Source organism: Pimephales promelas, chromosome 24 (assembly GCF_988280905.1).
Source record: "Pimephales promelas chromosome 24, fPimPro1.hap1.1, whole genome shotgun sequence".
NCBI lineage: Eukaryota > Metazoa > Chordata > Actinopteri > Cypriniformes > Leuciscidae > Pimephales > Pimephales promelas.
Genome location: NC_142792.1, coordinates 17,740,713 through 17,758,742, shown reverse-complemented (window position 1 = coordinate 17,758,742; position 18,030 = coordinate 17,740,713). Strand labels below are relative to the sequence as shown.

Genomic DNA, 18,030 nt, shown 5'->3' with positions numbered 1-18,030 from the left:
GCTCAACCGCAAAACGTGTATAAGCAGCGTGCCGAGTTATGTTTGGGACTTCATCATGACTACGTTTGCGTGTGTATTCGCAGCCTTTTGTTTTATGCAAATGTAAGTTGTAATAGTTTATTATGTGTACGTCTTTCTAAATCTGAATTATCTCATATTGGATGCATTTTGTTAAGAATTGAAGCATGATCTTTAGCGCGCGCAGCTCAAACGGCAATGCACGAGTAATAATGACTATTGGGAGTGTCATATTACATAACATTATAAAGAGAACAATATTGTAATAAAACGTGGTGAATTATTTGGGTTTAGTTGCCCTGTCGCGTTGTTCCAGAAAGAGCGCGTGCACAACATTCAGTCATTCTGAATGGCACGGCAACTTGGTTCAAGTTCACTTGTGCATTCACGTCATTTTGTGAAGATATTATTTGTAATATTATGTTCATTTTGTATATATCTGACGAATCTCATATAGGTTGTGTTTGTGTTTCTTTGATTTAAATAACTAAAGTGCTCAGCGGTTATTCATTCAGCGTGAGCCACTCAAGCAGCAATGCACTAGCTACTAATAATAACGATGATTAATTTGTGTCTTATTAGATAACATTAGAACAATATATTATTAAATTGTTTTGAATTAATTTGTTTTATTTTATCTTTTCAGTGCATGTCCACAACACATTCTGACAAGCACGCATCTGAGGCGGCGTTGGTGACACGTTTAAGTCGTTATATTTGATTATTAAATAATTAATTTAATTGATATTGAAATATCAATTAATCTATAACATTGAAATATTTTACAATCCTACTAGCCCTTTATTTAGATTAAAAACCCTTCTCTTTAACTTGGTGAGGAACATAGCATTTTGAGCAGTATTTGCAGAGACCCTGTCCAGCTCCCTTAGCGTGCGCCTCTGAAGTATGAATGAAACTATTCCAATCCTGATTGGTGTTGCGTCATGACGTAACATGTGACGGCATAACCGGAAGCATAAAAGTGATGCTGACACAGCACATATCAGCTTTCGCTCTTCAGCAAGCGTTCTGTGTTGCAAAACTGTCTGTCTTATTTGGTGTTGTTTATCATGGCCAGCGAACAGTTCAAAAGATGTGTGCATCCCTGCCCTAGCTACATCACGGGCGGGGACACACATGCTTTGTGTATAAACTGTTTGGGAGCGCAGCAAGCACGGGCAGCTCTGACTGTGAAGCACTTCCCATCAGAGTGCTGCGCTCCCGGCTGGCGTGCTTTGATGAGCACTGTCAGGCTCGTGTTCCCCATGGTTCCGGTCCTGCGTCCATTGAGGCGGAGCGCCGATTGAGATCTTGGGGTTCGCCGCGGGATCTTGCAGACGAGATGCCATGGCCAGACTTAACATCAGCTGGCCAAAAGAGGAGCAGGGAACGCAAGTCAGAAGCAAATTAGACAAGCGTTTCCTGCGGCATAGGTCACAGCCTCAGCGCCGGGGTTTGCCGTTTTTTTCCCCGATCTCCACAAAGAGATCTCGAGATCGTGGGATAAACTGCATTCATCCTGTGTCTCCAATCCCAGTGTGGTAGATTACAGCAATGTTATGGGGACATGGGCTATGGGAAGATGCCTAAAGTAGAGGAGGTCTTAGCGGGATACCTTTCCCCTGAGGCGGCATCTTCCCTAAAGACCCCGGCGCTGCCTAGTAAGCCCTGCAGAGATACATCTGCATTAATAGGCAGGGCTTACATGGCGGCAGGTCGGGCTGGTTCATGTCTGCACTCGATGGCTATTTTGCAGGCATACCAGGCTGACCTCCTGAAAGATTTAGATGAGGGGGAGGGGCCAACTCCAGAAGACATTGCTGAGTTAAGGAAAGCCACAGATCTGTCTCTCCAGGCCACAAAAGAGACGGCCTGTGTCATTGGCTGCTCAATGGCAGCTATGGTGGCCACGGAGAGACATCTGTGGCTGAACCTGTCAGAAATAAAGGAGAAAGACAGGTAATTTCTGCTGTACTGTATGCGCCACTCTCGCCTTCTGGCCTGTTCGGTGACGCCGTTACATCGGTGGTCGACAGGTTTCAGGAGGCGAAGAAGCAATCTGTGGTGTTCCAGCTGTACCTCCCCCGAAAGGCAAAATCTAAATCGAGTAGGGTGGGGCAAAGAGATCAGCACCAGCCAGCAGACAGCTCCTCACAACGTGCAGAGCAGATAGAGCCAAGCTCCCGGAGGAGGGGCTCTAGAGGAAACGCTCTCAGACGAAGCCCCTTCAGCCAGAGAGGTGACCTGAGGGATGTCATTCAGGCTAGGAGGGCTTCAGAGAAGAGTTCCTAGCCATAGTGGTAGGACCTCTGAGGGCTGCCCCCTCCGCTGCAGGACAACTGAGGTTGTTCTCAGGTTGAGGTTGAGGTTGTTCTGAGGTTGTTGAGCCCTCTAGGAAATGATGTGTGTTGCCCACCATCAACGACGCTTTGGGCCGCATCTCTTTCCAGCGAATATATTCTAACAAAGAACGAGCATCAGTTATGGTCACAAAAAACATATAGCATATAAATTGTCTAGAGATGTTGGCTGTGTTCAAGGCTCTGATGAGCTTCCTTCCAGACATCAAGGGTTATCATGCCTTGATATGTTCGGACAATACATCTGTGGTAGCCTATCTGAACCAACAAGGGGGACTCAGATCGCACCCTCTGTACAGACTGGCGCATCGGATTATTCTTTGGTCCCAGGGGAAAATGCCGTCAATCAAAGCAATGTTTATTCCAGGGATTCAGAATCAGGGAGCAGACATCCTGTTGAGGCAGGGACTGAGGCCCAGGGAATGGAGACCTCATTCAGAGGTGGTGAAGTTGATTTGGGAGAGGTTTGGGCCACTGGAAGTGGATCTATTCACATCTCGATAGACGTCCCACTGCCCACTTTGGTTCTCCCTCTCACATCCAGCCCTGCTGGGGTTGAGAGGTGAGAGAGAGTGAGTTGGAATGAGAATAAGAAAGAAAGTTTGCACTTATAGGACATGACCTAGAACGAACCATCAATCATTAATTTAAACCTTTGTTTCTTAGTCAGGTTATTCAATTTACATTAATGCACCAGTTCAGCTAAGAGTCAGAAGTGTTACTTGCAAGTTCTTGCGTGGCTTTGGGAGTTCCCTTTTGTCTGTGTTTCTTGAGAAGGGGTTTCCTGGGTCCGTTGCTTGGCTGTCTCCTCGTACCTGTATCTCTTGAGCGGCCAATCACGTGTTGTGTTGGCAGATGAATGAAAGTCTTGAAGTTGGAAGCGCGTTGCAGGAGAAACGTTTAAACGAAACTTTGCAGCAAACTTAACTTTGAAATGAGACTTTTACAAAAAAGAAAACAAAGGAAAGAAATGAAAGCAAGATGAGTTAGATGGCTTGAATGAGCTGTTTTAACCCTGATCTTGATTTGTTTTCTTTGTCTGCTGGTCTACATTGTTACAGGTCTGTCCGGTTTCGTCATGGCTTCTTCATGAAGAAGACTTCTCCCGATGTTCTAGAGAACGACCGCACCTATGATGTTTTAGGAGAAGCGCGCAAGCTAGCTCCAGCACACTCTGATATTTTAGAGAGAAGCACACCTCGAACCTTTGTTCGGGTGTTTAACTCAAAATGGCTTGAATGCTTGAACTAGCTCCAGCACACTCAGATGTTTTAGAGAGAAGCATACCTCGAACCTTTGTTCTGGTTTTCAACTCAAAATTGTGTCCAACCTCCCAGGGGAATTCTGGCCAATCAGGCAATGGCATAATTTAGGAGGTGGATCTATTTTCTACTTATCATAAATTATGCATCATCTGTGATCTCCTTGCTTACAAGAGACCACATTTTAAACATTTTAGATTTATAAGAATACAAAACATTTTACACAGATTTCAATCAAGCCATCTTTTGAATTAAGAGCATTTAATCTTTCTGATAATAAACACAATACTTTTTTTCATTCACACACTAAGAGTAAACTAATAGTTATAACAATTACATGATTTATATGTGATCTAAGCAGACTAAGCCCAAACATGAATTGTTGGAACAACATAGACTTATGTAGTTTGATTACAAGTCCATTGAGAATTGTTCTGGGATGAGTTTTATGATTTTATGTGTAAGATATCAGAGATCTCAACGGTGAGGTCACTGTGTGTTCAAAAATGGGGAGGTCTGTTTTACATCTCTGTCCGGGGATCAAAGGTGGGCCCCTTTCCTGTGGCATCCTCGAAACAATCAGTCTTTGTTTAATGACACAACATTGACAACGTTCTTCCTATTTAGTGCCTGCAGGGCCATAAAAGTCTTCTCTGAGGGAGGTTTCCTATCCCAAAGCAGACCATTCAGAGCCGTCCTGTGACTTTGGCATGTGGGCTCCGGAATCTGGAGTGCTGAATCACGTTTGAATGAATCCCATGATAGATTAATTTGATTAATTTGTGTTTGGTTACCCTCAACGTTGTTACAGTTTTCAGACATAATATCACTCCTGATAGCTCCGCCATGGCAGATTCCTCTGAGGAGGGATCTGTTGTCTCAGGTGGAGGGCACAATCTTCCACCCTCGCCCAGAGCTGTGGAATCTGTGGGTCTGGCCTATGAGGGGGTTTAGTACCTAAATGCTGGTCTATCAGCCAGGGTGGTTGAAACCATACTTAGCTACAGGGCTCAGTCCATCAAGTAGAAAGTGTTTGTCACTTGGTGTAGAGAATATGAGTTAGATCCAGTCAACTGCCCAGTGGCTTCAGTTCTGGAGTTTCTTCAAGTTTTCTTCAAGACCATTTCTCTGCTGGTCTCTCCCCTTCCACACTTAAGTTGTATGTGGCTGCCATTGCAGCTTTCAACACACCATTAAGTGATTGGCCTCTGGGGAATTGGTCATTGGTTTTATCTGTGGTACTTGGAGGATGAGACCAGCAACCAGGTCCAGGGTTCCTGCCTGGGAACTGGCAGTGGTTCTTGAAGGGTTATCCCTGACCCCCTTCGAACCTTTGCAGTCGGCTTCGCCTAAGGATATTATGAAAATGGTATTTCTCTTAGCTATTACCTCTCTTAAGACGGTGGGAGATCTTCAAGCCCTGGCTGTAACACCAGCTTGCTTGGAGTTTGCCCCTGGCAGAGTAAAGGGCTTTTTGCACCCAAGTCCAGGCTACGTGCCCTAAAGTACCTACTAATATGGCTCGGTCTACAGTCCTTCAGGCATTCCATACTCCACTTCATGTGTCGGCAGAAGAAGAGAAGCTTCATTTGCTCTGCCCCATCAGAGCTTTGAGTGTGTACCTCGAGAGGTCCGCTTCTTGAAGGAGGTCGGACCAATTATTAGTGTGTTTTGGGTCACCTAAGAAGGGGCTCCCGGCATCCAAGCAAAGTATTAGTAATTGGATTGTTCAGGCTATTACTTCAGCCAACAAGATGTACGACTTGCCATCACCTTTAGCTTTTAGGGCTCATTCGACAAGAGGCATGGCTTCCTTTGCATACATTTTAACCCAAAAATGCTACGGATTGCAGCTTTTAAGCAAGAGTGTGTGTGTGTGTGTGTGTGTGTGAGAGAGAGAGAGAGAGAGAAACATGAATTAATAATATTTAAGATAAAAGCTTCTTCCCTGTCGTGGCACATTCATCAATTTGCGCCACTAATATCCATCTGCATGACAAACTCGGATTCTACAAGCTCAGAGTCTATAGCCAGCAAAGTAAAATAGATGAGTCAATGCTGCCCCATTGTGGTCATGAGTTCACAGACAAAATTCCTATGAGAAACAAAGACAATTTTAAATATTGATTGGAGGCTGTTTCTGAGCTCTGAAGATAATATGCAATATAAATTAGCCAAAATTAAAGTCATTGCATCTCAATTCAATCAAGCTGTTTGTGCACTTCAATCACAATGTGGTTAGCTGTCACCTGCATATTATTGTTTAGCAAGGATGTATTAAATTGACCATAGGGGCATTTATAACGTTTCAATAATTTCAAGTAAATGCTGTTCTTTTGAACTTTATTAAAAAAAAATCTGAAAATATTATCATAGTTTCCACAAAATGTTTTAAACAGCACTGTTTTTTTTTTTTTACATTGATAAGTTATTTTTAAAATTTTACCAAAGCAACATTTTAGAATGATTTCTGAAGGTAACACTTTAGTTTAGGGACTAATTCTCACTAATAACTAGCCAGTTGTTAGCATGCATATCTCTAGGATATTTGCTGTTTCTTATTCTGCATGACCATTTTCTACATACTTTAATCCTACCCAATACCTAAACTTAACAACTACCTTACTGACTATTAATAAGTAGTAATAAGAAGTTTGGGGCAAAAGTCATAGTTAGTTAATAGTGAGATTTGGACCTAAACTATAGTGTGATCAGATCATGTGGCACACAAGAATGGAGTAATGGCTGCTGGAAATCCAGCATTGCTGTTGTATGAATAAATGACAACTTACAATATATTAACACAGAATACTGCAATAATATTTTGCAATAATAATCAGATTTGTATTATTTTAAATTACTTTTTATGGATATTTTTCAGAGCTGAACAGAAAGGGTGTATTTATAATCAGTAATTTGCCTCACACCATTCTCACCTTTTTTATTACTATTTTTTTTCACTGAACTTATCTATCTAGGCATTATGAGAAAACAAATGGAAAACAAAACCTTGGATACCGGATATAGCCTAGGCTATATTTATATCACAAAAAATATGTGCCATTTTAGGCAGCTCACATGTACTGGAACAAAGCTTTTTTCACATCCTATAGGCTTTTCTTACCTTTCCTTTTCTCAACAATTACTAAAGCCACACCTGTCTAGCTTTACAATATCCATTTTTGCATGGTATTTTAACACAAACCTCAACTACAAAGATGTTTTACTGTTTTGTTTCCTGTGTAAGATGATACGTTTGTGATTAATCCCACTCCCAGTTTGGTTTGCTTTGGATTTTATAAGAAATATGAAATACAATATTCTTGTCATGATAGTTGAGCATTGTCTTGTGTTGTTTCATGTGTATACAGTTTGCTTTTTGGACCCTTTTTGCTGCTACTTTGACAACTTAGATAAAGAAGTACACGGAATAGTAACCGCACTTGAAAATCTAAAAGTAAATGTATGTAATATATATATATATAATTATTTAACATAAGTATATTTTCATATAAAATTGAATCTCTTGCACTTGAAAATCTTGCGATTTGGTATGTATTCATAAGAAGTGCATTTTTTAAAATACGATATGTGGAAAAAAAAAAGATAATTCAAATTAATTAGCCACCAATTCATAAAACAGATGCCATGAGATTGTCTTGTCTTTGTACATTTGATGCACAAGTACCATATATACGAACTCGAATAAGATCACGCTGTAGTCAAACAGTACCAATCAAATCTCTTTTCCCAGTATTTCATCATATAATCTCAGACTCTGTGTTACTGGCTAGATTAGCAACACAGAGTCCCAGAAAAGCCTGGTACGTGGGTGATGACACACAAATGCATTTGTATTTGAAGTGTGGTGGCTGCCTGGAGATGTAAGGGAAGTACTAAGCACCCACAAGACATGACTCCCCCAATCCTATAATCAAGGCTCAGCAGCTTCCTGTGAATCTATCCATCTTAATGAGAACCTCAAACCACACACACAAGCATTCGCCTACCACATCTAATGCTGCTTCACTTCAAAGCTCATTCAGACGCAACCTTGTCACAGAAGCTTCTAAACGAACAACCGTCTTACCTAACCCTCCACTCCGACATAAGATCGGTGCTGGGACAAGGCGGATATACGGTTACATTTCATTTTTTGATCTTGAGCTTTTTTCTTTTTTTCTTTTTTTTTTGTAAATTGCAACACTCTTACCTGGTTTCTAAGTGAATAATATTGGGCTTCAGCTCATGGCTTTCATTAAAAATGTTTCATTTGTAACAGAGTTTTTCTCCATTTTGAACTGAATTTTGAACTCGCATACATACAGTTCTCATATCTTCACATCTTCATATTGCATTCAATATTCTGGTTTTGGAACAAGGATGAAAGGATAAAAAACAATACATAAAAGGCATTAGGGGAAAAAAAATTTAATTGAATTGTTCATGTGACCTTCATATAAAGAAAATAAGATTTAATTTCTCTGTTATACTCTTATTTTATTCTAAGCCTAGTTTCTCATTGTCATTCGGTGACAGTCTTTATTGAATGACTGTCGCACTACATGCTCAAACTCACACATGCTCACACACAAAAGAACGATGATGTGGCTGTCATCCTGCTGTGTAAACCTCTCGTTTTTCATTACATGCTGGTGACTCCAAGGGTGAAATGAACTGAGGCCACATGAAGAGATGCTGGTAATTGTTTACTGTCAGGCCCCTCTTCCTCTCCCCGTAGACCTAAAATTCATGTTTTCCAGGCTGTCTCGTGACACCAAAGAAAAATTAAAGCTGCAAGCAGCGATGGGCGGGCCCTCGCACCTGTAGCACGTCGGGATCTGAGGCAGCCGTGTTGCATTTTCTGCAGCTCAGCCAGTGCGGATGTGCATTTGCTACGCTGCTTCGTTAAAGGTCACTTCCTGTTGCCAGGAGGTGGCGCTATGACTGTGGGTGAATGTCGGCATGTAGATTTGTTCAGGGCGGGACTCTTGTCAAATGTGTAAAATTTCGTGCAGATCTGGGCATTTACAGCCAAGTTACTACAACTTCCTGTTTCATGGCGAATCTTCGACGCCACGGACACGCCCATCGACGAAAACGCGCAGATAGCACAACTTTACATCGTCAATGCCTTTAGAAGGCACAGCAGAAATTTTAAGTCGATCCGACTAAATCCCTAGGAGGAGTTCGTTAAAGTACGGAGTCTGTAAATCGTCCAAAAATGGCTGCCAAATTAAAAATGGCGGACCTCCTGTCGAGTTTAGGGTATGGGTTCTTGAGGCTTTTTTGTGCGTCTTGATATGATACACGTCCCCACCAAATTTCGTGCATGTAGGTTGAACGTGGACGAGGGGCTAATTTTTTCCAATTTTCTAGGTGGCGCTAGCGAGCCATTTTGCCCCGCCAATCCGCGAAACCCACAAAATACGAAATTTTTCACCAGTCCTGACATGCGTGCCAAATTTGGTGAGTTTTTGAGCATGTTGCGGCCCCGAAAATGGCACTTACTTTGCAGAAAAAAGAAAAAAAATAATCCTAACAGTTTCAATAGGGTCCTCGCACTGTTAGTGCTCGGGCCCTAATGACTTATCATAATGTCTGATCACTTGCAACTCCTCTTAAGTGTTGTGTAGGTTACACTTTTAGGGGTTTAAGCACGTAGCACTGAAATACTGGTATTATTAATTTTCACTGTGATCATTTTTTCAATGGCAAATCCAATGAAATAGCTGAAAACAAACCTCTGCCTGCCTGATTTGCACAAAACTTTACAAAATCAATCGTGGGCATGCATTCGCCTAATATTCACCTGGCGGCCATTTTGAAAATGTGACGCCACTGAGGGGTACTCTCACCCGGAAGTATGCTCGCATCGAGGGATCCCGGTACTGTATCCCTTAACACAGCCCGGGGGATGTTGCAGTCACTGGCTCACTGCTTTACATTTTGCATCGTTAAATATACAGGCCGCTACATTTTCATGTACAAAGACAGATTTATGCTGTAAAAAATTAAAAACTAATAATAAAATCTAATAGCATGATGTCTGACCTTTAGAAAAATTAAACCGTGACAAATTCAGTAAACTTTAGTAAAATAAGTAACTTATTTTTGCCTTTGATATTTTAATGTGTTTTTTTTTTTTGTTGTTGTTGTTGTTGTTTTTTGCAATCTGTTATCCTAACTTTTTCTTAACATTTCAGAATTTAATTGACTGTTCAGTTCAAGAGTTGAATCGGTCAAGGCGTAGAACTAGAATGACGGGAAGATGAATTTATTGAATTCCCATTCAAATGACTAATTGTTTGGATTGGGTTGTTATCTTGCTTGTCGTGACCTAGATCACTGGGCCTACAAAGTCTGTTTAATGACATTTCCCTTTGTGACCACCTCTCTCATATAGTATGACAACACTGTCCCCGTTTTTGTCACAAAAGGTTATCGAGTTCATTGAACTGTATCTTGTTTCCTGACCAATAGTGGTGGAAGTCTTCAAAGACTTTAGGTGTGTCTATACTGAAAATGAAAATTGAGAATTCATTTGTATCTTCTCAGAAACAGAACGTGAAATTTTAACATGTGGAGGGATGTCACACAATTGAACCTCCATTTTCCTCACCAAATTCTGATGCACAACTATGTCGGACTAGCTTTGAGTACAAAGCATAGGGAAATTTTAGGGGAAAATGTTTCCGGTTCAGGATGAGTTTGCATAGACAGTTCACCACCCTGATTTCTACTTGAGTTAACCTTCTTTTCCTTGTAGTTCACTGAAGGGTGAGAAGAAACAGCAGAGAAAAGGAAAGAAAGACAGAGGGGTCAAATTTATGTTGTGTGTGTCGTATTTATATATTTGAATTTATTAATAACGGGTGAAATGCCACACAAAGTTTATGCATGTGCATAAGTTGTGTGTTGGTATGTTGTGTGACGCCGTAGTGTGCGTGTAAAAGTGTGTGTGTGTACTGAAGAGAGCCAAAACAACTCGGCGCCAGCAGTCTGCCCTCCCCGTAATGGCTGAACGACAGCAGAAGAGTGAGAAAGAGAGATTTGCATCTCTTTGCGATAGAGAGGGCCAGGATTCCTCACGTCCGTGCAAAAAAAGGGAGGAATTCGACAGAATGGCCTCTTAAATATATCTTTTCAAATAAATCGTTTAAAAAGGTCTTTTATAATAATGTTTTTTAAAACTTTAAAACATTTCAAAACATGGAAGTAGCGCAATGACTTGCCGTGCCCACTTCCAGCATCAGACTGCTATAACCGGTCTTTCGTCCTCTTACTGCTATGACGTATGGTTCTTAGACCTCTTAGATCTCAAAAACCCTGTTTGTATTCTGCAGGCGCGTCGTCAACCCTTCTGTCTTACCTTCCTCTCCATCTTCCCATCCAATCATTCACTCTCCATCCATGGACATCTCCACTTTACGTCTGGTTCTTCCATTTTAAATCGTTGCTTTCTTTGCAAATGCAATTCACATTGGCTTTAAAAAACTAACATTCCACAAATATTTCTGAAGCTCAGGAATATTTACTGCTATCATGTGGGGTAACGTTCAAGGTGTTCTTAAACATGTTTAATATTTGCAGATCAAAATTTGTCCCGTTCACATATGGTAACACACATTGCCTGGATAAATCCATGTTTAATACTGGTTGATCAATGAAGAATGAAAGCAAGCAAAATTGAACCTGTTCACATGTACTTCAGTAAGAAAAAATATATATATTTCCGCATTTTTTTATAGCCTGTTACAGTCTGGCATTGAGATTCAGATTTAAATCAAAGTTTACCCTGTTCATATCAGCTTTAATGTAAAAGAAAAAATTCTGAACATCAGGAAAACAAAAAAAATCCTTGTACTTAGCATTAATTAAAATGTAATAACACTCATTTTCTGCTCATGTTGGTAATGCAGCCTTTCTAATATATTGTTAAAATATAATTAAATATAGTAGAAAAGTAATAAAGTAGAAATACGGAAATTGTTCGACATTTCATACTGTCTTGGTTTAACTGGATCAATTTAAGATAACGCATTAAGGTACAGACGAAGCCGTATCTACGGTGCTACAAAAACGATAGCGGTTTTCTAGCTACTGTTTTTTTCCGGACAGAGCATTGGAGAGCTGATGGTGTAGATGCCATTAGTGCCAAGCAATGCCTACTGAACAGGAGAGAGCTCGAAAGTTTGGATAATGCAGACAATGCGACAACAAGTTTATGTCGCTGTGTAACAGAGGATCCCGGTTTTTCTAAGTCGTAGTGTTTTAGAAGTGGTTTTTTTTTTTTTTTTTTTTTTGCCAAAAGTGAACTGGAAGCGACGTCCGCGGCCAGAAAGACCAGATGGCACACTATAGAGTAAGTAGCTTTGTTTTGATTGAACAGTTATAAATGCAGCATAGCTTTCTACAATGCATCTTTTTACAATGATATCCTTGTGTGTGTAACACACTTGGCAATCAAGCTCTGATTATTATCTGTTTTCTGTTTACAGTCAGTGCAGACTGGTGGCATACCGGGTTGTTCTAGAGTGGATATTGAAAGGTCAACCGAACAGGTTTTGAGAATGTTCAAGAGAATTTCAGTCAGAGTATGGCTTTACCATATGCAGGAGTTTTTCTTTGTTTTAATATCACTGCAATAGATTTTTTGTTATTCCCAGCAGTTTTACACATAAATTTGTTATTATATCGTCAACATGCATGTTGAGGTAGCATTTTACCAAATGAAAAATCTTACAACACAAAATAATGTAAGAAAACTATTACAGCATGCCACTTACAGTCGTTTACTTGGTAAACCTTGACACATGTTTTGTAATAGCTGTTTACTTTTCCAGTTTGGGACTTGTTGCAATATTGCACGGTAAAACGGGCAAAGAAAATTGAGCGGTTGGGTCCTTGAAAAGTACAGTTGGGTCATTGCGCCGCTCCTGTACCTTTTGCAAAAGTTAATCCCTGAAGTTTTGTGTAGTCACATTCATAAATGTTCCTTGTCAACCAGTCTTTATTTTTCTTGGGATAAACAACATTGTATCGTGGAACACCTATAAAGCCACGTAGGACTGAGACCCTGGCCAGGCTATGTGCCCAAAGTTGCTACCACGCCCTTCAGGGACCAGGTAGTGAACTTGCAAGCGTTGCCCCTGGAGCAGGCAGACCCAGCCCTGGCTTTGATCTGTCCCATTCGTGCTCTGCCCCGTTCGCACTGTGTATGTACGTGGACAGAACTCAAAACGTCAGGACCTCGGATCAGATCTTTTTCTGTTCCGGAGGAAGGGAAGGGAAAGGCTGCAACACAACCGCAGTCCCAAGCTTCTGAAAGACATCTCTTTTTCTTTTGTCTCCAAGTAGTGGCCTGGATAATGGATGCCATCTCCTTGGCTTACCAAGCACAAGGCATTTCCTGCCCGCTCAGGTTGCATGCACACTGTACGAGAGGCGTTGCATCCTTATGGACACTGGCACTTGGCTTCTCGCTAGCAGATATCTGTAGAGCTGTGGGCTGGGCGACACCTAACACGTTCGCTAGACACTATAGCCTACGTGTAGAGCCGCACTCTCGTGGCTTACTGCACCCTACTGTGCACCCATATTGCTCCAGAGTGAAAAACCTGTTGAGTCCTCCAAACACCCTCGGCCCAGACATGGTGCCAGGCCTTTATCTGCTGAATCCCTGAGAAATGGATCTAGACCCTACGGGCGTCTCATATGTTTATATAACGGAAGCCCACATCTTTTCCTGGGGCTAAGTCACCCACTATCTCAAATGTAGTACAACTTTCTGGCTAGTCCATATGTATTCCCCACATAACTCTTTGAACGAAGTGGATTCCACAGCGTTCCCCTTCCTCAGATTGTGTACGCTTACCCAGTGTTACCCAGTGCTAAAAGATGTAACAACAGAAAAATGTGTTGACTTCGTTTGTGCCGACCTAAGACCTTATGACACCGTGTCTGGCCAGGGTTTCATTAAACTAGCGCAGCACCTCACTGACACAGCAGCCAAGATTGGAAAGTTCAATGTGAAGGAAATGTTGCCTCATCCAACGACATTGACACAAAGGGCACAAACACTAAGGAGAGCTGTTGTCGATGACATGACCGATACAATTACGAAATATGGTTGCGCAGTGACTACTGGCATCTGGACCGAAAACCTTCACAAATCGGAAAACCTCCTTTCTGTCTGCCACAATACATTACATAGAGGGAAATTACGACTTGGTGTCGAGTGTGCTCTTTGCAACCCCATTCGATGCAGGCATTTCAAAAACTGGCGACACCATTCGAGCTTTCTTATTTCAGAATCTCAGAGTATTCAAAGTATAAATAGTTCACAGGCAAAGAAACTTTCTCGTCACTGACAGAGGAGCGAACATGATCGCAGCTCTATGCCGCTTCACAAGACTGAACTGTAGTGCTTACATACTCAACACCGTTCTTTCACATGCATTTTCGCCCACTGTGATGGACAAAACACCCGAAGTTGCCCTCTTTCTGAAAGACGTGAAAAAACTTGTCAACTACTTCAAACATTCCGGCCTGCAAGTGAAGCTAAGGAAGTCTCTAAAGCAGTCAGTGGAAACACGATGGAATTCTAATTCTGAAATGCTAGATTCTGTTTCAACTGTATGATGACATTGCAACAATCCTGTTGGATAATAAACAGTATGACAAAGTAGGGTGCATTGACAAGAATATTCTTAAAACACTGGTGACTTTTTGAAAGCCGTTCAAAGAACAATGACTTGGAGTCAGACAATACACCCCTGAGTGCGTCTCTAGTACTTCCGTGGTCCGTAAAACTAAGAAACCACTGCGAGGCAACCAGGACTAACTGCATTCTCAGTGAAATTGCATCCACTTGTCTGCAACGTCTGGATTAACTAATTATTTGGATTTTGTGGGCAGGAGCGGGACGGAACTTAATTGTTGCAGGCAGGAGCGAGAGAAAATAACATTTTTGCGGGAGTGGGACAAAATCTTGCGGGAGCGGGCGGGACGGAAAAATCAGTCGCGCGCAGGTCTCTACTTCTAGGCAAGAAGGTGTAGAGGCTTGCTCAGGGCGCTGGATCGGGTGCAGCAGCTGTGGCTTCGGTAGAGATTCCTGTCAGTCGGTCACAATACGTCATAGTGACCGACCCATAAGGGAACGTCTCGGTTACATATGGTAACCGGAACAGAGACGTACGTCCCGTTGCCACATCAGCTGCTGTCCTCCGGGGCGGACAGCTTTTTCAGGCTTGGCTCCTCAGCAAAAAACTGAAGTGCAATCACACCAGCTGCTCGTTATATGCACGCGTTGTGAGACTGCACAGCTGATGCAAATGATTGCACGCCAATGTGTATTGGCTTGTTTTGTTTCCTCTCTAGAAAGATTCCTATCAGTCGGTCATGACGTACGCATCCATTCCCTCCCTCAGGAAACGAGGGTTACTACGGCCGTTTCTCAATGCGTTCTTGTCTGTTCTTGTGGACTTGTGAAACGTCATCAGTCACTGCCCAAGTGTCCAATTCAAAGTTCACATCTAGCCATGTCCAGTTGAAATCCCCGTAAGCTATGTGTTCTTGATCCGCCCCGTTTACCGAGGATGCATCGAGAGGTGACTTGTGTGGACTTGAGACAGCCAGGTATCCCAGAATGCATCTCGCACTAACCAGCAAGCATCAATAGCATTGAGGAGAAAACCCACGTATATCAAAATACTACTGTTATTGTGTCTCAGGTGTGAGGGTTTCAGGCGAGAATGTTGTTGTTTAAATCTTAAATATGTGGTTTATTTATAAAGATAGTGCCTATTTGAAACATGTACCTGACGTTTTCGGAGTTGTGACATCCAAGCATTCACCGGGCGTTCAGCACTCATCAACCCCGACTGGAAAAGCTTTTCCTCGGCTAGTGCTTCTGCCGTTTGCTGCTGGCTCTGATGTCTCTAGTCTACGTATAATTCGTCTTGTGTATAAGTCTATCTTTGGTCTCATTAAACTATAGTTTGTTCCATGGCAAAAAATTGTTTTGGCTGAGGGCAAAGTGAAGTTTCATAACTTTATATATTTAGGCTATTTAACTTTAACTTTGTAGCCTATTATAGAGCTCACCTATGTTTGAATAGTTTGCCTTATTTCTCATTGTAGCTTTTATACCTTTTAGGCTAGATATTGATCATTTAAACTGACATTTAACAAAAAGAGACAGGGTTGTGTAATTTTATTTTATATAGGCTACTTATATTTTAACATTATCACTATATGTACAATAAAATAAAATGACACAACCCAATCTCTGTTTGTTAAATGTCAATAAAAATCAATAATGTTTCATATTTTTAAAATGAAATCGAAAGGATCGTGTTAATTTTGTTATAATTATATGCAGTGAAGATAATCAATTTGCGTTACCTGAACCACAAGGCCATAAGATTTTTTTTATTTTAATTTATTTTTTTTAAATAGGCAGAGTGGCATTTATAACATATTTCCTATTGTTGACGAAAAGAGGCATATTGTGAGTTGTAGCATATTTCGTTTTATTGTTGCCTAAAATATACATGAAGAAATAACCGGAGTAGTCAGAGCGTGCTGAGTGACATGATCAAGAACGCCGTCAAGTCCGAACTACCAAGGACGCAAGTCCGAAGTTTGCGTACTTGGTATTGAGAAACGGCCTATTCCGATTGTTTTGATATAGATTATTATAGGGGATTTGTTTAGCTGCTAGTTATTTTTAATAACACTTACTAATAAAAATTAGAAAAAGAAAATTGCAAAAAATGTTACTACAAAAAAAAAAAAAAGATGTACAAAAAATACTCAGAAAACTTGTTTTTATTTATATTATATCATTTATATTTGATTTACTAGCATATGTTTATTCAATGACAAGCTTTTAATGATTTAAATTTAACTAACCTTCCTTACACACCATTGCACCTATCTAGTTAAGCCGGTTTTTTGTGTGTGTGACTAACAATGGAGGAAGCATAATACATGCTGTGCATCATACCAGGCTCAGTGTCTAGCAAAATGTTTGTGAGGGCTTTTAACCACCACAAGACTATGCTATATTCATTTTATCTGCTCATCATATGTATTGTATTATATTTTTTCATATCCTTGGGAGCATATCATGTGGATGCAAAACAAAAAAAAATTCCTGCTGGTGAGTAACCTTTATTTTATTATTTAGGCTGGATAAATGTATTACATTTTTTGGCTGATTTTTTTTTTATTATTTTCAGTTTTTCTTAAACATTAATTTTCAACATACTATAAGTCTATAAATCATACTATAAATCAACATACTATAAATCATACTATAAGTGATTTATTTATGTAATAGAGTTCAAGTCCAGATCCTTATCAGGATCCTAGATAATTTAGAAACAGTTTTAAAGCAAGAAACTTCGGAGGAATATAATTTATTTGTTCCAACATCCAATCATAAAATGTCAGATCTATACATTAATTACTGTGAGGCTATGTAAGTAGCCTCCATCATTTTACAAACAAACTCGATCTGCTTTGCAAAGGAAAACTCGACTCGCAAACAAACTTGATCTTATTTGCAAAGGAAAACTCGACTACATACAAACCATCCTACAAATTGCATGTAACCTTTGAAGAAATACAAAATAGAGCACACCCCTCCTTTGTGTGTGTGTGTGTGTGTATATATATATATATATATATATATATATATATATATATATAGAGAGAGAGAGAGAGAGAGAGAGAGAGAGAGAGAGAGAGAGAGAGAGATTATTTGGTAAGCCTAAGCCTACATAAAAGAAAGAAATGGTCATCATGACAAATTCAATAATAATAGTCTCAAAAGCTTTGGATTTATTCACTAGGCTATTAATAACAACCATAATTAAAGCTGCAAGCAGCATTTAGCGGGGTTCAAGCAGTTTAGGCCTTTAAGGCCTTTAAGCACAAAAGCATCAAAAGACATTAAGTTGTAAGTTTTAATAATGGCAATTTACTATAGGGTATACATTGTTTTTAATATTTTTAACAATTATAGCGCCACCTATAGTCCGATCTCCATGAAACTTTGCAGGCTTGTTGAATACGTTATGACACATATGCTCATCAATTTTTGTGAAGTTCTGACTTTTCCTTTAGGATTTATAGGCTTTTGGGTGCATTTTGTCATGCCCCCTTTTTTAATTGACCCTGTTATAGCAAAACAAATGACAAAGTTCAACTTTTTTTGATAATTATTGATCTAGAGAGTCCAAAGAATTGTCCCAGACTGGTCTGGTTCCGATCGGGCAAAAAACCAGGGACTAGTTCGCAAAAGTACGTTTTTAACATATTCGTGAATATTTAACGAACGATTTGATTGACAGCAATGGTTTTTGAGGCAAAGTTGTTCA

At 40.4% G+C, this 18,030-nt stretch overlaps 1 protein-coding gene across 5 annotated transcripts in view; it reads left to right on the top strand.

Annotated features, from left to right (window-relative positions):
* The window catches only part of b4galnt3a (beta-1,4-N-acetyl-galactosaminyltransferase 3a), a 58,810-nt gene that overhangs the window by 4,015 nt on the left and 36,765 nt on the right, over window positions 1–18,030 (top strand). For 2 of the 5 annotated variants that reach the window (XM_039668466.2, XM_039668463.2), the window contains exon 1: window positions 16,543–16,808. The exons of 1 other annotated variant lie outside the window; for it this stretch is intronic. In XM_039668466.2, the coding sequence (XP_039524400.2) occupies window positions 16,637–16,808 (172 nt within the window). In that variant the 5' untranslated portion in view covers window positions 16,543–16,636. Of the gene's footprint in view, window positions 1–16,539; window positions 16,809–18,030 lie in introns of those variants that run through there. 2 more of the 5 variants (XM_039668465.2, XM_039668467.2) reach the window with 2 other exon arrangements.